The sequence below is a fragment of the Phasianus colchicus genome, chromosome 1 (assembly GCF_987193195.1).
Source record: "Phasianus colchicus chromosome 1, bPhaCol1.hap1.1, whole genome shotgun sequence".
In the NCBI taxonomy this organism is placed as follows: domain Eukaryota; kingdom Metazoa; phylum Chordata; class Aves; order Galliformes; family Phasianidae; genus Phasianus; species Phasianus colchicus.
The window spans coordinates 135,342,252-135,363,943 of NC_143436.1; the positions used below are offsets into that span (position 1 = coordinate 135,342,252).

The window sequence follows — 21,692 nt, forward strand, 5'->3', positions numbered from 1 at the left end:
TGCTAAATTTGTGTTTGTTCCCCTTCAGGCGGGGGAGGAAGGTCCCTCGAGTTTTTAGAGACTTTCAGAATCCTTGCCTTCCCCTGCTCACCTGTAGGAATTTGCCCTTCCTGTCACTTGTTGTGTGTTTGTGGGGAGCTTCTCATTGTGCCTCTGTCACCGAGGCCCCGAGGAAAGCAGAAACGGAGGAGTTTTGGAAGCAGAAATAAGACCTAGCGGAATGGTGATGGCTGTCCTCGCAGCCCTCCTGGCTGCTCTAGAAAGATGGGTTTTAAACCTGTCTGCTTCTGGTTCTGCCTCCCTCCTTGGGAAGCAGCCCTGTCTGACTGCCACATCCTGGGAAGATGGGCAACTTTCTTCTTGAAATGTACATAATTAGAATCATAGATTAGAATAATTAAAGCTGGGAAAGACCTCTCAGATCATCCAGTCCATCTAGCCCACTCCCACCATGCCCACTGACCACGTCCCTCAGTGCCACATCCACATGGTTCTTGAACACCTCCAGGGACGGTGACTGCACCACCTCCCTGGGCAGCCTGTGCCACTGCATCACTGCTCTTTCTGAGATGTTTCCAAATATCCAATATGAACCTCCCCTGGCACAGCTTGAGGCCATTTTCTCCCACCACTGATTACATGGGAGAAGAGGTCAACCCCCCGCCTTGCCACAACCTCCTTTCAGGTCATTGTAGAGAGCAATAAGGTCTCCCCTGAGCCTTCTCTTCTCCAGACTGAACAATCCCTGTTCTCTTAGCTGCTCTCTTTTTCTCCAGATCCTTCACATCTTTGTTAGCTTTCTCTGGACACACTCCAGAGCCTCAATGTCTTTCTTGTAGTGAGGGGCCTATTATTAGTGATTAGTGATTAGTGATTTCATTATCTCTAAGAAGCTGCTTTTGAAAAATGATGATGATGTTTACATTTTAAACATAAGCACCAGTTAAAATTAGAGAATGTCAGTTGTTGATTGATTAATGGGACAACTTCAGTTCTATCCTCATGTTTTAATAAGAAATAAATATCACAAGGTCGAGGGTCTTTAACAGAATTAGGTCACAAAACAGGAGAAGAGAAGGGTACGCCATTTTCCTCATGGTTCTGAATAGTTAAGCTAAAAGGAAAAAAAGCAAGAAATATTCCTAGATGCATGCCTTACTTATAAGATACCAAAATGGATAGCCTAGTGTATGCACAGGGACAACGGTGCTACTGATTTCCCAGATAACTGAGCTATTTAATATCCCAGTGCTTGTAATATTTGGAGTTTACCCCATTTAGCTCTTTCACTTTGAATAACGTTCTTTCAGAATAATGACATTTTAAAAATTTTGGATATAGCATTACTGGGGATCACAATTACATACACTTCCTCTGAAATGCAACAAAATGCACTGAAGTATTGAAGTATTGGAGTACCATGAGAATTGACACCACTTTGTCAATCTGCTCACTATTATGCTAATTTGGTCACTTCAACTCTGATAGAAGAAATGAAAATGGTCTGAAGGCTGTCAACTATTAAAGTGGATGATTAAAAGATGTTGTGAGGGTTTAGACAGTGTTTCTCGGTTGTAAGACAGATTGATTCTTGTGGCCAACTGAGATCAGCTGAAAAAGTTGAGATTCTTTGTAAATGTCAGTCTCTGCAATAAGTCTAGAAAGCAATTAGTAATTCTACTTTCTCTTCAGACTGTGAAGATTCAAATGATCTAATATAATGGGGACTGTAGGCAGCCCCAAAGTTCAAGTCAGTAAGAACTGATTTTTAGTTTTGTCTGCTATTTGCATCTACCCCATCGCAGAATGGCTTGTAAAGCAGGCAGAACTTAGTTTTTGATTGCTCCAATAACATTTTCAGTGCCAACTGTTATGAATTAAAAACCAAACCAAACCAAAACAAAACAAACATTCATACAGGTGTCTGTTCTTTTAACGGATTTCTTACTGCTTTTGTATTGGCAAACTTGATTACATTATTTAAAAAGTTGTGCATCTGTCTGTTTTTGCATAATGTGTAAGAAAAATGTATAATATATAATGTGTAATATAATATACATATATACACATATAATGTATAATAATGTATAATAACATAGTAAAGATCTCTGTTGCCTTTGAACTGAAGGCAGATGGTTCCTGCTACCTCAGAACATCCCACTTTTTTTCTCTCTCTGCAATTAAAAAAAATAGGATAAATCTCCCAAATAAAAATGATATGTCTGACAAGAGATTAACCAACAAAGAATTAAAGGTATGAAATATAATGAAGTCTGTTTATCACTGTCTTATTTATTATTATTTATTGTCTTATTAGAAGCAGTCTAATATATCTCTTAGGGCAGAATTACTTGGTTGATACTGCAAATATTATATACTTGTCTCACTGTAAGATACTTGACTTTCTACTGGATGGTTCTTTAATTAAATCAGTAAAGCAATACATACTCAGAAATGGAAAACAGCATGTGGATTCAGAATTTTTGGATATGTCTCCAGATTGAAATTGTGAATGGAGATGTACCAAGAAGTACTGTATAAGAAGTACATCTAGATGGTCCTCTTGTTTCTTACCTTTTTTTTTTCCATTACCTAGAAGCTGCAGTGGTATCAAAATTATGTGGTATGAATACTAATTCACTGTTATGACTTGTTATGGTGTCATAACTGAAGGATAATGTTTGATAATGGGAGGTAGTTCTAAAAATGAGCTTTAGTAGCAGGAAAAGCTTGTTCTTACGATGTGAGGCTGCTCAGGCTTGCATCAGATTATGAATGAGCAGAGGTTCAGTGATGCCTGGTGACAGGGCAGGAGACAATGGGCATCCTTTCTTACTGTGAGAATGAGAAAGCACTATCACAGGTTTCTCAGAGAGGCTGTGGAGTCTTCCACCTTGGAGATCTTCAAATGCCACCTGGACATTGACCTGGGCAAGCATTTCTAGATTGTCATACTTGAGTAAGGGGTTGGATCAAATGACCTGCAGAGGTCCTTTTCAACCATTCTGTGATTCTGTGAGAAGTGACCTGATTTACTATAGTATTAATTTTGAAGTGATTACATCTCAAACTAATAATTCCAGGCCCCTTTTATTCAGTGGAGAGAAAAAGTCATTAAAAAAATAAAGAAATGTACTTCTAGGGTGTAATGCATTGCACATTGAAGTAGTCATCCAAAAATAGATCAGGTGGACTGTGTCCTAGAAGTACCAGTATAACTGTAAAAGAAAACTGAGGTGACAAGTTTAATTGAAGGCAGGTACACTGCAGCTGCTTAGTGTTAGGTAAGATGAATCCCAGCCAAGGACTTAGTAGACAAGGTGTTCTATATACTCTGTATGTCTGCCCAGCACACTGCTGATAATTGATCTTGTAGGTGCAATGTATGATGTGCTACCCAGCTGGGAAGGATGGACAGGATAAGGATCTGAATCAATGGAAGAGATATTCTGTAGATGTTCACAATGTTTTTCTTCAGCAATAAATGAGCTTCAGGATTTCAGAAGGACCCAGTTCTGAGGCAGCTAGAGAAATTGTTTTTTGGTATGTAGTGAGACATGCAGATGGTTCTAAAAGTCTGTTTCAGATCATGGACATATCTGCCAGCACAGATAAGAAGCTGCTTGCCAATTCTAAATGTACACACATGACATTTACTCAATCACACATAAACATAAACAAGCAAATAAACAGCTCCCTCCTCCCATAAACTAATCAAGCTTTTTCTCCTTCAGATAGAAAAGGAGGAAATAGCCTGCTATTGTTTTGTTTTTAATTCTTTTCTATTTTTAAATACGAGGAGGGGCTCAGATAGTATATTGATGCTGGAACCATTTAGATACGTATGTAAACAAAAATATGCAGATTTAGGAATTAGTTTAGCCTTATCTGCAAAAGAAAATTAAACAGAAATAAAATCATAAAACTTTTGCCAGCTTTGTTCAATGAGACTGGAATATATCCATTATGGAGAGCCTTCAATCTTCACGCTATGAATCAACAAAATCAATGCCTGTTGGGCGTAATTGGCCAAATTGATTGTATGTTAAAACTGATTTAATTATATCATAGTCATTATGGTTGGGATAAATTTGGCTTTGATTTTAAAGTGTCAATCTTTCTGTAGAAATTCTGCAGGAGTGTTGGAAGGAATTGGGGAATTAACTTGTTTAAGAATCATATTAATGATTGTTTTTATTTGATAAGCCTAGCCCAATTTTCACTGCCTTGAACGTTTTTATATTCTGTAGAGGAACATTCGGAATTTAATTTAATTTAAGAAAATGCACCCTGGGACTTTCTGTGAGCATTTAAGTAGTGTAAAAGGTGAATTTTTATGATGATATAAGAGATATGAATATGTCTCCTGATTCATTCCTGCCATAGTCAGGCATAGTACTGGAGGTGTTAGACTATTTGGAAGGTAGTGCTGCCAGAGAATGTGCCATAAACATAAAAGAGAATAATTAAAATAGATCCTCTCAGGAAGAACATTCTATGCTGAGACCAGAATGCATGTATGGTATATTAAAAATAAATACTTTTACTACATAGTCAGAGCTTCAGCTGTCATTTCACATATAGTGAAACTCTTCATACAGACTGATTTCTGTGAAGCTACACATGAAAGTATGTTACTTCCATGCAGAAATGAGTTCACAGAGCCACTGATGTGTTTTCTTTTGTCTGACCTGAAGTCACCTGGAGGCAGGTAGGTGCAGTAAGGATGAAACCAACCATTTTATTTCTTTCATTATTTGTGTTCAGTGGCTGTCAGGAGACTGGAGTTCTCTTTTCACTTCAGATAAAACATTGAAAAAGGTATTTTGTCATTGTGTGCCACGGTTTCCTTGTTGCTTCCTATGAATAGCAGCACATAATAAAAGCATTTGTATTATTTTCACCAAATTCTGCCATGCCTTTTGCAGTACTTGTACAAAACCTTGTCCAGTTGGTATTCTCTTCCATACTGTCTTTTACAGTGAGGATGCTGAGGCACTGGAACAAGTCACCCAAAGACGTAGTTGATGCCCCATCCCTGGAGACTTTCAGGGTGAGGCTGGATAAGTCCCTGGGCAACCTGATCTAGCTGTGGTGTCCCTGTTCACTGCAGGGGAGTTGGACTAGACGACTTTCAAAGTTCTCTTCCAACTCTAAGGATTCTATGATTCTATGGAGTGGCAGCTGAAAGCCAGTAGGATACTCTGAGAAATCAGTGGAGCTAGGTGTCTAGGTGAGGGATTGAACCTGAGTTCTTTGGATCTAGGTCACGCTAAGCTTCTCTCCAGGCTCCACCGTTTGTATTTACTAGAGCTATATTGGATAGACATGTAGCTCACACAAAACTGTTTACATCTAGACAGGTAAGTCCTGCACTGAATCTGACTCTTCCGTTGTTCTTTTTCTGTTTTTTTTTTCTTACAATTTTTTTTCTAAGCGGCATGTAGTTGTTTTCTAAAAACATGCTCAAAAATATGCATTATTTTCCCACACATTCTTAAAATCCTGGAGTCAGTAAGGTTGGAAAAGATCACTAAGGTCATCCAGTCTAACCAGCAGCCCATCCATACTATGTCCGCTAACCATGTCCCTCACTGCCACATCAGCACATTTCTTGAATACCTCCAGGGACAGTGACTCCACCTCCTCCCTGGGCATTCTACATATTTTTCTTCTTTTCCTGAATAGATTTTTATTTATTTTTCTTTAATAGCATACTCTCCAAAGATCACCACCTTCAGGTATAGCAAAAATGTACTACATCAGTGTCTGTCAGGGAAAGCAAATATAACAAAAAAAAAAAAAAGTTTGTTTGACTGGAAATTTATTTACTGTTTTGTGTACACTGAAACTATGCAGTGCAGAAGTGTCTAAAAAAAATTACAGAAACGCTAGTGTTAAATTACTGTAGTATCAAATTTGGATAGAATGTGAATTGTAACTTGTAAATATGGCATTAGGCAGATGATGTAGTATCATAAAAGCACTGAGGACACATCTCTGGTTCATTTGTCTGGATATTAGAGAGGGTAGAATCAGTCTGTTTTATTAGTTTCCTTCAGTACGCTGCTGCACTGCCCAAGCAGACATCAGCAGTAGGAATACCAGTCTGGAGAGCTAAGTCTGCTGCAAAAAAATCTGTGGCAAAGATTTTCTAGGGTGAATTGACTTCATCTTTCTCTTGATCCCAGCACTTCTCAGTGTAGGAAGATAATGGAATATTATTTACTCTGCTGACAGATAATGCCAGTGGAATGTCACTGGGTAAGGACTGCAGGATCCAGTGCATTGTGTAAACTCGGTGAATTTCTACAGAAGCTTGCTCTGTGGTCCACTGGAGATGCTAAGGAAGGACTGCTTGGCATGACAAGAAATTGTTGGAAAAGCCTTTTTCTTGTGCAGTGAGTCCTTGGAGTTTATATATGTCACCCGATCACCTTCCAAAATGGCCAAATGTGGAAAAGTGTCTTCTTTTTGAAAAAAGATTAATGTTTCTGTCCAAGTGTGGGGAGGTGTGGTATGGGTATAAATTTCTTAAAACTAAGTGCACTTATAATTCAGATCAGGACTTCTCAAAGGCATCTCTGTGATTTGGCTACCATGTTTTCAAAGTTCCATCACAAAATCTCAGCCTTTATTTAGTAAAGTGGTTGCTAGTAACTTCCAAAGTGATGTGTGTGTTTCATTCCCTGCTAGTAGCCAGCGAACCTTCCACTACCAGTACTGGATTTTAGAAGCCCTTATTGCGTCTCTGCACTCTGTATCATGTTTTGCATGGACTGACAGAGCTATTGCAGCTCCAGCTCCACTGAAGTTGATGTACCAGCTGCAATAATATTTCAAGTCAATCCCTCATTAGTTAGGGGAAGGTCAGCTATTTCTGACTGGCCTCGCCCAGAAAGAGAAACAGAATGAAGCTCTGCCATCAGTGTCCTAAAATAGATGGCCCTTTTCATCTGTCAGGCTTGAGCCAGCCACACGGAACACAAATTAGGAGACACAAATCAATTCACAGGGCATTGGGAAACACAGCAGAAAGTCAAGCAAAGAGAAACTTCTTCAGATATAAGCCGTACTCTCCAAACTACTTTCTAGCCACTTGCCTAATAATTTTCTTTTTCTTCTTAAGTAACTAGAAAAAAAAAATTGTTGTTGTTTTTTTTTTTTTTTTTGAGGATAAGTTCTATAATGAAACTGAGTGTGGGGATATTTTTTGGAGGTTTATTCGCAGCTCTGGGAGTTTTGCTCTTTTTGGTGGCGTTTGGAACTGATTATTGGCTTCTTTCTACAGAAGTAGGAAGGTGTTCAAAAGCACCTGAGGATGCTGGGGTTAGTATGGATTTTTATTTATAATTTCTTGGATTTATTTATTTTGTATGAAATTTTGAACATACTCATTTTGACATTCTGGAGGTTTATAAGCCTACTTCAAAACCTCTTCTAAACAGCTGTAATCAAGTCTAAAATTCATTAATTTTTTATGATACTACTTTTGCAATATGACATTCTCTCAAAGGAACTATAACTGTATAGACAGGCTATAGCTAACCTACGTTCAGACAGGCTGTGTGTCATTGTGATGGTGTTATTTTTTACCTAAATATCTTAATTTCACTTGAACTTCATTCTTTCAGCTGTTTGAAAAATAGTATGATAAAGACTTTCATTTTTACTTTTACTTTTCATAGACTGAGATGGCCACGTTTCATCATGAAGGTTTCTTCTGGAGGTGCTGGTTTAGTGGAAATGTGAGAGAGCATAATACCAGCATGTGGAAGTTCTGGTACAGTAAGTAATACCTTTCTTTTTATGTTATCTACAATAGTTGGATCTCAAAACTGTGGAGCTTTTCTTAGTGCTTATGAATCACTGAATTTCATTTGATCTCTTCAGTGATCAGGTTCTTAATCTATCTTCAAATAAATTCAAAAGCGACAAACACTTTTAAAATCTGTACTAAAGGATATCCCAGAACAAAATTATCCATGCTTAACTATCAGCTTACTCTTTCAGTAGTAGCCTGTCATCTTAACTGAGAGTCCATTTTTATCAAGACAGTCTCCTGCTATGTTGTTAATGGTCTGTTCATTTTCGTAAATCAGGGGAAAAGAGCCTCATGGTTAGGATGGCTCATGAGTTTTTGCTTGCAGTTTCTCCAGCTAGTTCTATGAGTAGGTGAAAATGGTGTAGGACACATCTCCTTCAGAAAAAAAAAAAAAAAGAAAACAACCTCTACTAAATGTGTTGATGACCTGTTTTCTTTCAGTATGTGCCAGGATTCTGGAAGATAGCATTTGCCACCAAAATTTCAAATGAAGAAAAGGTTGCAAATCTTACCTTGATGTGTTTGACCCAACCTTATTGCTGAGTTTTAACAAACCTAGTGAAAAACTGGTGCTTTCATGCAATTTTAACTTCAGTAACCCATATTTTGCTAAATACATTGCTTGGATATGCTGTAATGAGCAAGAAATAATTAACCCTTGCAACAGAAAAAAGCATATGCGTGTAAAAGTTTATGTACGTGCAGCATACCAGATCCTTCCCTTCAACCAGGCTGCTTTACTGTTCCTGTAGTACAAATCTGAGCTGCCCTTTAAGGAATATCTCTGGCAGAAGATCAAGGCTGCTGTCTCTTACGAAAGCAAAATCCACTGTAAAGCTACTAGGAGGGAACACTGAATCTTGACCTATGAAACTCTGTTTATCAGTTTGAAGAACAGTCTTAGGATATTAAATTCTCAAAGCAGTAAAATATTAATAATGATCTCTCTTTTTCTTTTAGCCAATCAGTCACCTTCTAAGGTTTGTACACATGCTTACCTCTCACCATTTCCTCATATCCGAGATGAACACAACTCAACTTCTTACGACTCTGCAGTCAGTAAGTATTTTTTTTTTGCTCCAAATGGATACAATGCCCATAATTTCAAGAAAACAATTCAGATGCTTCAGTGCAGAACTGTATTATCTCTCCACACAGTTTAATTAATACAGTTTTGCTGTTTCGTACTTCTCAGACTTTTACAACATGCATATTTAAGACTATTTAGCAAAACACTTAAATGAATGCGTAGCTTTAAGTATAGTGGCAGAATGAAAATCATTTCTATAGCAGAAATATTTCCTTTTCATGCTTTTTTTCTTCAAAATAAAGAGTATCTTCTTTAGGAATGCTTCATACAATTACTTCTTCTCATGTATTCCAATTAAACTGTTTCTTATTAAATAAATAATCACATGTGGAAATATACTGCATTTTTACCTTATGAAAAATGAAGAGAGGGAACTTGTTACAGTCTAATTTTATTCAACTAACTCAAATATACTGCACTGAATGCTGGAGGTACCAGCTTCTCTACACTGACACTGAATATCATGATTAATATAAACTAACACTGTAGTAGTGTGAAATATTGTTCTGTAAATTAAATTCTAGTATTTGAAAATATTTACTATGTTAAGCTGATATTAATACCAAGAAACTCTGGTGCAGTAACAGGGATACATACGTACATATATGTATTTTGTATGTATTCAGAGCACTGAAAACCTTGTGTTTGAATACATAAGGAAAGCTCTGGAAAGCTCTGTTTTTTCTATTCAGCTCAAAAAATTGTTCACATTTCGTCAGATCAAGGGCTTTATGCAAATGTACTTTTAAGACTATAGCTTCTGATGATTATTTCATATAATTTTTAAAATAACCTGCGTTGTGTGAATGCTGCTTGTATCTGAGCCTACTGACTCAATGACTTAAGTGATCCCTGAAGCTGTAATTATACCTTTGCTAACTTTGACGTGTCTTTCTAATTCATTTTTTATGCTACAAAAATGAGAAGGAAAAGAATTTATATTGCTAACAGTTCTGTTAATATTTAGAAATTATGAACTGTTTGTCCAGGAAGAATTCATACCTTACCATTCAGAGTCAGAGATCTAATCTGTAATGTTGAAGCACATCTAGAACGGTTTATCTTTTCATTTGAAAATGACAGAGCCATCTGCTCCTAACAATCTAGAAGGAGTTGGTATTCAACCATGCACTCATACATTCACAAAGGATCTTCAAATCATATTGCATGATTACATAGAAGTGGACAAACAAAGAAGAAGAAAGGAGAAGGAATATCATCAAAAGTTTAATTAATTTTAGTTAATATTTGCCAAAAGAACACTGCTCAAATATAATTTTCCTATCTATATTTCATATTAGGAGATTAAAAATAGGCAGAACTGTACTATAGATGCTGGCACAGGTAGAGAATATTCAGAGTCAGTCCTGCTGTATAAATAGATACAGTTGGATTGCTTTAGATCTCATTAAAACTAGAGAGGTTTTTTTTTATACCTCCAGTTCATTTTCAGCATCCAAACACAGTTATTTACCAGAGCAGGTATACTTGTTTAAGAATCTTTCTCAACTTTGTATTAAGAAAATTATATCATCTTTTCTGTTAGTACAAACACTCCTTTTTCTTATAGTGTACTTTGACAGGCCTGTCCATTATATTTGGCTTTTTAAAACCTACAGTTACTGAATTAAGAAATACTGAGAGTTATTGCCTTCTTGATTCACAGTGAAGGAAATGCTTTTCTGTAAAAGATAGTGGTGAAAACCCTCCATTTAATTTCGTGCAGAAAAATAGTTTGTCAACTACTTGTACATCCACATGGCAGAATCTAATATTCTCATATTAGATATGAGAATATCTCAATAAAAGAATAAAAAACACAGAATGAAAGGGCACTACCAAGAATTTGGGTTATTGTTTCTTTTCTTTTCTTTTTTTTTTTTTTTGGTTCTGCTACTGTATCTGGATAGAATATTTCCATTTTTGTGGATCATAGTTTTCTCCAAATGTTCACTTTTGGGGATAAAAAAAGTCTACCACACTTAGTTCTTCAGAATGATTTTTCACTTTGTTTTTACAGAGACCCTCATGTCTTATTTTAATTAGGAATATATAAGAAGAAAAATATTCAATTTGCTGAAAAATAAACAGCTGAATAAAAAGCTTTAAATTTCATTAGAGAAATGAAGTTGTATATGCAACACAATTTTCTTATAAACTCAAGTCTTCTGTTAAGAGAACTTTCTCAGCAAGCAAAGGCATGTGAATTCTTTTACAGACAGTTTGTCTTAAGAGGCAGTGGGGCCTTATCAGAGCAAATTGGCTATAATTGAAGCCCGTAGTGGAAACAGAAGCATAGTTTGTAGCCAGAATGCTATGTTACCATCCAGTTAGAATAGCTCAAGCAAAAATAAGTTTCCTGAGGAACCATGAAATCTTGGATGAATTTTGAGTGGAGTGACTGGACCAAGTTCTCTATTGCAATAACTCCTTTGGCTTTAGTATCAGAAACAGCTTGGCTGAGTTTTTTTTCTTTTTCTAAGACTAATTAAAAAGAAGCTAAATCTATCCTCTCTTAATTTATTTACATCCTTTCATATAGTGGTTTTAAGGTGTGTATGTGACAGATCCCAAAAGACTCAAACACGGAAGACCTCAAAGTCTGAAGTGTTAGTATGCTTTACTCAAAAGGCTTGGTTCAGCCTGGTGAGGAGACTTAGACTATGAGCTCTTCGTGTCAAGAGTTATAGTCTCATTCAAATGCATATTTTAATGTCTCAGGTTTCCTTTCATCGTTACTGTCAGATGCGTGATCCGCTTGGAAGGGTTAGAAAGGACTTATTTGAAATTGCAGTTTTCTGTATCTTAATCTCAATTATTATGGCTTTATTCATGATCTAGTTTTGTTAAGTATTATGGTGGAGGGAGGAGTACTTTACCTACCTGCAGCGTAAGCTTCAATCTATAGCTGTGCCAGCCATCATTTACAGCTGATGGACTTAAAGAAATTTGCAATGCCATTTGTCTTAACCTGAAACAGGAATCTAAGTGAAGTCAGGGGAATCCTGTCTCCAGTGGCTTTCTGTGATGTTACAATGGTTTATGGTGACAGCCATGCCAGTGTGCAGCTATTAAGCAGACAGACAGTACTTCACTGTGTCACTAGGAGATTCATTTCTATGATGATTCACAAACATAAATGAAACAGACTGAAAGCTAGGTATAAAAAAAAGACCATACAGTGAAAGTACCAGAGTAGTGATCTTTTGTTTATTGTATTTGAAATATATTATTCTAAAATATACCTACATACACATATGTATAATCATAATTAGATCAGTTATCCCATCATGCTATTTTGAAAACATAATAGTATAGTACTTAAATAAAAACTCATTGCAAGCTAAGTTAATTAAAGGTATCACATCACTGGTTTACTTAACAGTGACATTCAAGGCTCTCACAGTTTTGTAAAAAATCTCTTGTACTAGCAGACAATACTAGAACTGTTTTGAAAAATGTTTGAAGTCCTTACTCATACAAGTAGTCCTGTTTGTCTAAAGTGTGATAATTTCTAAGAAAAAGAGGTGCAAGATCTAGCACTTCTTCAGGTCATTAATTTTATTTTTGAGGGGTGTTTTTTTCCCCAAAGTTTATTTGGAAATAAACAGTGGTTCCTTAACTTTCTGAATTGCCTCAGTGCTGCCTGAAGCTACATTTGGAGCCATTTAATGGAGTGTTCTGGCACTTTAGTTTAATACTCTGATCTGTAGCTGCTAGTACATTTTCCCTTGCCTTTATATCTGATTTTGTCCAGTCTTGGGCACACTCCCAGTGTTTGAAGTAGTGCCTAATATGATGTGCAATACAGAATGTTTATAGAACTGAAGAGAAATTCAGGTTCAGCAACTCCTGCATCTATAATAGTGTTATCAAATTTACTGGCACGTTTGTTACTGAGCTAAAATTAACCTAAAGTAATCTAGGAAATATCAGCAGTGAAATCTGAAAACAATAATTGTCTAGTGAAATGCTAAAGTAGCCTATTTTTAGGGAAAAAAAATGCTGTTATGTAAGATGGCCATATAATTGTTCATAAGAAATTGTAACACAGTACATGTATGGAGGGAGAACTCCCCAGCCACCAAGCAGTAATGAAGCAGGAAGTATTTTAAAAAAAGCAATATATTCATACTGCAAATATTATATTTGTTTTACTCTTAAGGTTATTTGAAAAAAAAAAAAAAAAAAGATTATAACTACTAAGGGATAGTAAAGGGTACTTAGTGAAACTGGAACAGTTTTACAAGGTTTACTGTGTTGCCTCTCATGCTTCTGATGGGAGATGTGGTGTTGTTTACAATGGCTTATCTGCAGAGAAGATGCTTCTGATTTAGAGCAGCTCAGGCACTTAACTTTCATTGTACTTTATACTGTGGGTGTCATTTTGATGCCTGTTGTCAAAAGAATTTTGATATCTCTTACATTAAATGGTAAGCATATTCTAAAATTCTCCATCTCAAATCACAGGAAAGGTTCACTTTAGGAGTTAAATTTATTGGTGAAAATTTTTGGCAAGTTCTCCAAGTCATTTTAACTATTATTAGCAATGAAGCACTGTACTCACACAAACATGCTTCAAAAAGATTTTCAGCTTTGTAGGGCTTAATAATGTGCATTCAATATTAAGCAGATTTTTTTGTTTTGATTTAGTTCTTGGCCATAGAAAATGTATGGATCAAGTCTTTTCCACTATTGAGATTTTGAAACTCCTGAAGCCAGCAAGGGCAATAAAATATGTGATATGTTTCTGTGAGGTTATTATCAGTGTCTCTAGTAGTAGATGTGTGCCACATGGTGTCATGAGCTAAGCTTGTTCCTGAATGACTATGTAACTTTTGAGGTGTGCATTGTAACCACATAAAAACTGTCATGCCTTTTAGGTGGCATGGTTGTGTAATTTTTCAAATGTATTATTGTTTCTTTTTCACATCATGCACCAGTAACATCTTAAAATATGAAACTGTGGCTTGAGTTTATTGTGGATCTGGGATCCACAATATAAGAAAAGGAGCTTTTTCATAACTCAGCTGTTTCTCCATAACCCACTCCCTTGCTCAAAACCCAATACTATGGCTACTTTTCAAATGGTGCCGAAGTCTCCAGAAGAATCTGACTTAGGATGTTTTTGGAGAAAAGCACTAGCAAGGCAGAATTACAGGTCATGCAATTTTGAAGGAATATACTGCAGCTGTACTATCCCCACAGCATATAAGTTGAAGGTGCAGAGCTCAAAGACAAGTATACCAGCTGTACTCCTGTTGTCCTCTAAGTACTGTCTTATTTTTAGGCCTGCCTGTCACTACCAAGACAAATGTTGTACTCTGATGAAGGGACAGCTTACCAAGACAAGTTACTCTTGCAACATAGAGCAATGATAGCTAAGGTTAACACTGCAAATATTTTTATTTCAGACTCTGTGGTAATGCGTATACTTTATTTCTTCCACTACAGGAAATACTTGGAATAATATACCTACTTGAGGTAGATAATTCTGACATACCTGTGAAGTAAATTTACTTAGTGCCTACTACCTTTTGCAGAAGTGAATTCACTGTTGTCTGGCCAGAAAATGGGCAGTCTTATGAACTACCTCAGCAATACTTGAAATGATGCAGACTTCTCTTAACATCTAGTATGGGTGCACTGAACAACTATTTATTGAAGCAGACTGCTTGGATCACAGTATCATTCCTTTTCAGGGGCTATAAAGAACCATAATTCAAAAAGCATTTTCTGTTGCTTTTTAGCTGTGATGGTTCACCTCAATCTCAGAGCAGTGATGCCTTTGACTTAGAAAGTTCATTATTAGGTAGGCTTATTTCAACTAGCTCTTTTTTGTTCATCTGTTCATGCCAGCTAAACTAATGACAGCAATAGGGTTATACTGTAATTTTGAATTATTAGCCCTATGGGAATTGCTCATCTAAACAGAGCAGGTGGGAAACTTGCTTAAGCAAAAATTGTCTGAATATGAAGTAAGTGAAGTCTTCTTTGCAAAAAGTGGTTGCCTTTTAACTCCTTTAGTAAATCATAAAATCATTAATGTTGGAAAAGATATCTCAGATCATCTAGTCCAACCATCCACCTACCACCAATATTACTCACTAAACCATGTCCCTAATAATTACATCTACGCTTTCCTTAAACACCTCCAGGGATGGTGTCCCCACTGCCTCCCTGGGCAGCCTGTTTCAGTGCCTCACCACTCTTTGTGATGAGAAATTTTTCATAACATTCCACCTGAACTTCCCCTGGCACACCTTGAGGCCATTACTTCTTGTCCTATCTCTGTTACCTGAGAGAAAAGGCCAACCCCACCTCACCACAACTTCCTTTCAGGCAGTTGTAGAGAGTGATAAGGTCTCCCCTGTGCATCCTCTTCTCCAGACTGAACAATTCCAGTTCCCTCAGCCTCTCCCCATAAGATTTCTGCTCCAGACACCTCACAGCTTCATTGCCCTTCTCTGGACATGCTCCAGGGTCTCTTAAGATGTTTCCTTGGACTTGTGCCACAAAGGATCTTAATGTCTTGTAGACTGTGGGGGTAGGATTTTGCATAAAAAGATAGATTAGGGAACTCTGCAGTTTTTTTTACCTATCGTCTTTATTTTCTAATTGATGTTTAATGATGGAGTTACTGGATAAACAACTGTTAGGACTGTCAGAATACCCCCACAATTCTCTAGAGAAAATAATTATTTATAGAGGAATACAATGGAAGGTTATGCCAGAAGATAGCTAGGTCAAATCAGTATTTCACTTATAATGCATAAAATAGTTATTCTGTTGAAGCAGAGAAACTACTTATCTCTTGTATCGTCACAAAGAGGTTTAAACATTTTTTCATCAATTATATTTGTACTCCTTTTGTGTTTATTTTTCAGGAATATTTGAGCAAATCAAGCTTTTCTGATAAAATTTCACTAAAAGCTAATGTCAAGAGCAGATAATGAAACTGCACACTAATTTCATTATGCTGTAGAAGCTTATGTCCTCTTCCATCTCTAGAAACACTGCTGTATAACTTCAGTGAGTGACCATAATGATATTGAAGTAAGCCCTTTCAAAGTTCATTTTGGCCAATGTGCCCTGTTATGTAGCATGACTTTGAAGTACCTTGGGCCATCCACGTAAAAGAGTTGGGTGGTTATAGGCTGATTTAGCAGTATTAGGTTTTAAATGAGGAAGTAATGTCCCATGGACTTGGGGACTGCAATGGAGCTTAACAAAGTAGCCCCATGAGTAAAATAATATGAAATTGCTTCAAAGACCCAAGACTGAAGGACTTAAGAGATTTACTTTCTCTAGCCTCCATTCACTGTCCATTTGCATCAAGTGAATCATTAAACTATGTGTTTAACTTTAAACAGGTTCCTAAATCCCCTAAGAATTTGAGTACTTAAAGCATAGCACACACTTAACTGCTTTGCTGAACCAGAGCCTCATTTCTCACCTACTATTTCTTTATTTATTTGTTTACATAGAAGGAAGCCGTGTATTGGATATGAACCAAAAAACAGTTTTATTCCTCTGCCAGCTAATTTCAGACACATTCATCTTCCCTATGCCCAAATCTGCTGATCAGTGTGGCAGAAAATTATGTCTCTGAGTCTTTGCCTGGATTAAAAAGGGTGTTATTTTAAAAGTGTGGCTAATGTGATGTGGTGAATGTGATCTAACTAACACATACATATACAAGGCTGAGATAAGCAAGATGATGTATACTTTAACATGAGTTAAGCTGGTCAAGTTGAAAACTGTAGATTTTTGAAACATACTGATGGGAAGCACAAGCTGATAACATGTAGTTCACCTTCAGATTTCAGATGAGAGCAAACCTGAATTATTCTGGAATAGCTGGCTTTAGCAGGCAGGATGGATTTGTAACTTTCAGGATATGAACCAGTATAATAGTTACTTAGTTGTGTTTTGCTGTAACAGTAAGTAGGTGCTGTCAAACGATAAGTGGCAGTTTCTTTTGTGACTCACTTTTTCTGACGTGCCAGCTGGCTTATGTGCTTTCCCTCAGTTGGGTGGAAATGTTTTTTACTGACTGAATTGTCAGTGCTTCAAGATTTTCAGAACTGACGATGGAGATCTTTGCAACTCATAATTTTACTAATGGGTTCTGTTAATGTACCAATTTTTAAATTCATGGGAGAAATTTATGTCAGTCTTGTAGCATTTGTAAAATGATGACTTTGTTAAATGGATGTGCAATTAAGCAGCTAAAAAATAGTTGTTAGAAAGACTCTTTTGGCCAGAGTATGTCACAAAACTCTCGGCTCATTTATCACCAGCTGCATCCATTAATTAAGCACTGCTTGGCACTCTCTAGCAGGGACTTCTGAAACATCAAATTCTAATAAAATAAAAAGAACGTTAGAACGAAAACAGCCTGGTTTATAAATTGTTTTTCAAGTTACCTTTTTTTTTTTTTTTTTAAGTTTCTCTTCTTTCCTGCTTTAGATTTCCTTCTGTTGTATATAAACTAATAGGAATTACATACTTGAAAATTATAGAGAATTACAGATTGCTTTTGGTGATAGGATCTGAGCACTGAGAAAGTCAAAATGTTATAGTTCTCTGTTTCTCCCAGTCAATTTTGGTAAAACAATTAGATCCAGCCAGTCCAATCATTTCTCCCAAAGAATCTTTGCTGCAACTTCAGTACACCATTTTCTAAACATCATAAATTTTGTCAAGTTACTGTTTTTCAAGTCACTGACTAAATGTTAAGCAGGTGGGCTTCATTTGAGATAACTTAAACCCTGTTTTCCATAATCACCAGATAGGAACTGGGTTCTGAATCTCCTTTGATCCACATGATATATAATGTACATGCACAGTGGAATTAATGTTTGGTTTGTCAATAAGTGGAAAAGTGGAAAAGAAAAATCTTTATTAGCCAAATACGTAACTTGTTTAAGTTCTAAAAGAGTGTGATATGCATTCTTCTTCTTCCTTTTTTCCAGTTTATCGAGGTTTCTGGACAGTTCTTATGCTCCTGGGAGTGATCACTATTGTGATGGCTAGTTTCCTGATCATCTGTGCAGCTCCTTTTGCCAGCCACATTCTGTACAAGGCAGGAGGAGGCTTTTACATTATTGCTGGTGAGTATATTGTTAGCTCCATCAATTAAGGCATTAGAATAGAAAGGACGAGGTATTTCTCCCCATTTTCTGTAACAAAAATTATACGATCATGGTTAAAAAAAAAGAAGTTTGTGCCTCTGTTCTTTGGCTTGTGGAGTATCTGCCTTGGGTACAATTCTTTCTACTGTTATCTGAAGCCATTCAGAAAGCTACCTTTTGATTACAATAAAAAAGTAAGTACAGGACCATTCGTGGAATCACTGCATTTTCAATGTACTTATTGAACAGGAATAAATGCATGTATCTTTAAGGATGCTGCCTTGTAGGATTCTCAAGGACTTTTGCTAAGGAGCTTTTTTTAGTCAGGAACACAAAGGCAATGAAGATGGTAATGGCAGATTGTAAAGAAGCTGAAAGACACAGCATATTCACATGATAAGTATAGGAGATTGTTTTGTATGTGATTGGAGTACACAAAATAGTTGTCACATATGAGTAAGTGGGATCTCTAAACATCTGTGAATGAAACACAGTAAATAACTGAATTTTCTCTTTCCTCATAACCCACACATAATTTGTAGGATGCATCCTCCCAGGATTGAGCTGATACGGCCAGCTTTCTGGGTCACTGTTAACTTTGACGAGTCTGGAAAGATGTATAAGACAATAGTTTTTTTAGGATATAAATGACAGTATGTGCTCATCATCATCCTAGTTTGTATGCATCTTGGTGTTGTGGGGCAGAACACTCATGCCAAGATCAAAAGGCTTGAACTCTATTTCTACTTCTATTATTGACCTACTAACCTGCTCACCTTCTTCATCTTGCATATCTGCATACGCATGCTAATAAGATCATAATTTCCTCTTAAAACACTTTCAGTGAAATGTGAAGTGTTTTATAATATTGTTGCTGAAAAACCTCTGGAATACTTGCATTTGCTCCTTTGGGAATTACTCCTCCACACTTTTAAAAGACATGTAAAAATATTCACAATCTGTTGGAGATTCTAAGGTATTTCATTACTTTTGGTCACTGGTTTGCTAATTAAAAGCTTTTGTAAGTCCTGTTCGTTTGCTACATTTGCAATCTGTGAAAATCTCTGCTGTCTCTAGAAAGTGTTAGAGACTATAAGGGAGGAAATGGTAAGACACCAGGAACTAGCAAGGAAACTTCTGAAGTGAAGTGTGCTTTCTCCACTCTGGGTCAGTTAGTCTGCCCTAATTTAGGCAAGTTAGATTCCACAAGTCTAGGCTAGTCACCCTTGGCTTCCCTAAGAGGCCTGCTGAAGGCAGTAACCATAGTCATTAAAAGTCAAAACTTTAGCTAGGAAGTTCTCCAGCTGGCAATTAATTTCATCCGGGAGAAGGGGCTGAGGTATTCTGAAGGTGGCTCAGATGAACATACTGTTGAATCATAGAATCATCTAGGTTGGAAAAGACCTTCAAGATCACCAAGTCAAATCATCAGCCTGACCTACTAAGCTCATCACTAAACCTTGTCACTTACTGCCACAATCACACATCTCTTCAATGCCTTCAAGGATGCAGACTCCACACTCCTGGGCAGTGTGTTCCAATACTTTACCAAACTCCCTGTGAAGAAATTTTGCTTAATGTTCAATCTAAATTTCTGCTGGCATAACTTACTCTATCACTTGTTATCTGAGAAAAGAAACCAACACCCTCCTTATTGAAACTTCCTTTTGTGTAGTTGTAGAGTAATGAGATGACAGCTGCTCCTCTTAAGTCTTGTTTTCTAATTCCTTTACTAGCTTCACTAGGCAGAGCTGTTTTATTTAAAATATTACTGTTTTTCTTGTTGAACAGCAAGAGCATTTAGTAAAATTCTTCTATGATTTCCCAAAAGAAAGTGATGACAACAGAGTACAGGGCCCATTAGGCTAGCACAAGATATTTTAGCTTCAAGGATGTGGACATAGAGATCCTGACAGCTCTTCTGCATCTGCTCCATTATACCAGTAGGACAGAGCTGCTTGGGAAATGTACTTACTGTAAATATCATTATCCTATTCAAAAATTCAAAACATCTACAAAACCAAACCCAAAAGTTTGATGCTCTCAGCTCTTCTCACAAGTCAGCATACTCACATAACCAAGGTGTCTAAGACATGTCCAGATCTTGCTGCCAAAGTGCAATTAGCAGTTATACTGGAAGTAGGCTATTGAGAAGGAAGTTAGTCACCACAGTTTTTTCTGTGAAAGTCTGAAAGCAGAAGATAGGAAGAATGGTCACATTCTTACTCTTGTGTGTCCTTAAAGAAGATTACAAGATGAAGCAATTTTAATAGCTACTACTGGACTGAGGTATTTGTATCCTTTTGCAATCTTAATTGACAAAATGGGTACAGACAATTCACCTAATTTCTGCTAAAGAAGAATGATTTGCCTTACAAAGCACTTGACAGAGCCTGTGAAGATAGCCTAAGCAAAGATCCTGAATGACATAGAATAAATTTCAGTTGTAAAAAATCTCTTAAGGCAATCACATTTCATTTCCCATTCTCAGCAGGGCAGGCTTCAAAAATAAGGCAGCACAGAGCCTTATCTAGTCAAGTTTTGAAAATAGCCACTAATTGATAATCCACAACACCTTTGAATACTTGCCCTACTTTGACCAGTTTGTGATTTTTTTCCATATGTGCACTTGACATTTTCTTTGCTACAACTTGTAACCATTATGTCTAATTATTTCACTGTGCAATTCTCTGAAGACTTTATCTCCTATTTTCTCTATACCTCCATTTAGAAAGATAAAGACCATTTTCTTCCTTAGACTAAAACTTGCCAGATGAGCCTCTTCTTGTCCTCCATCCCTCTAACAACCATTTTGGCAGTCATCAGTTTAACAGTATCACTCTTTCACTGGCGAGTTTCAAACTGGACACAGTGTTCCAGGTATGTTGTCACAAGTGCTGAGTAAAGGGCAATAGTAGTACTTTCAGAGCTGCTGATGGTGCTTTTATTCAGTGTGGCTCTATATGAGCTTGACTTTCCTTTTTGCTGGACCTTGCTTAAAATCTTGCACACTAATAGGGATCATTCTTGTGCTTTAAGGAAATTGCCAATGAGCAACAGCCAGTTCTCTGTCCTTCAAGGTAGCCTTTGCCCCTCAAAATAATCTCCATTAGGATCCTGTCTACCAATTCCCAGAACAGGCTGAAGTCAGTTTCCCTAAAATTCTGGCTCCTAAATCTCCTGTTTACCTGCTGCATTTCTCCTAGGATAATAAACTTAACTATTTTATGGCCATTATAGTCGTAACTAGCACCATCTATCATATCCCTGATCAGCTTTTGCTTATTTGAGTAACAAGTCCATCAGATTTTTTTCATTAGTTTGTCTGTTCCAAACACATCTGAAAAAGTCATTGTTGATGTAGTCCAGCTACTTCGTGGATTGCTTGCACTCGGTAGTGTTGCCCTTATAGCAGATTCTGAGATTGCTGAGTTGCCTGATGGATCTCTTCTCACCCCAGTAATCCTCATGTCTGAGAATGGGTCTTGTAGATACAGAAGCTGAAACCCTGATTGCAACACTAGCCACAAATGCAAGAGGCAATGCATAGTGCATGCCACGTTTTGCACAAGTCTTTGAGCAGCAGGTTTGAGACCATCATCACTTGGGCACCCATGCACTTACCTCACACTCTCAGTGC

General features: G+C 36.9%; 1 protein-coding gene and 1 long non-coding RNA gene across 3 annotated transcripts in view; one reads left to right on the plus strand and one right to left on the minus strand.

Annotated features, from left to right (window-relative positions):
* The window catches only part of TMEM182 (transmembrane protein 182), a 39,414-nt gene that overhangs the window by 9,401 nt on the left and 8,321 nt on the right, over positions 1-21,692 (plus strand). Inside the window, exons 1-4 of one of the 2 annotated variants that reach the window (XM_031605180.2) lie at positions 7,167-7,329; positions 7,689-7,788; positions 8,786-8,884; positions 17,894-18,031. In XM_031605180.2, the coding sequence (XP_031461040.1) occupies positions 7,189-7,329; positions 7,689-7,788; positions 8,786-8,884; positions 17,894-18,031 (478 nt within the window). In that variant the 5' untranslated portion in view covers positions 7,167-7,188. Of the gene's footprint in view, positions 1-7,166; positions 7,330-7,688; positions 7,789-8,785; positions 8,885-17,893; positions 18,032-21,692 lie in introns of those variants that run through there. The other variant, XM_090127896.1, reaches the window with a different exon arrangement.
* LOC149920050 (uncharacterized) lies at positions 18,015-20,221 on the minus strand. The gene is made up of 3 exons (XR_016460672.1): positions 20,126-20,221; positions 19,524-19,609; positions 18,015-18,100 (listed from the first exon to the last, which is right to left on the minus strand). It is a non-coding gene; the product is annotated as an uncharacterized LOC149920050 (long non-coding RNA).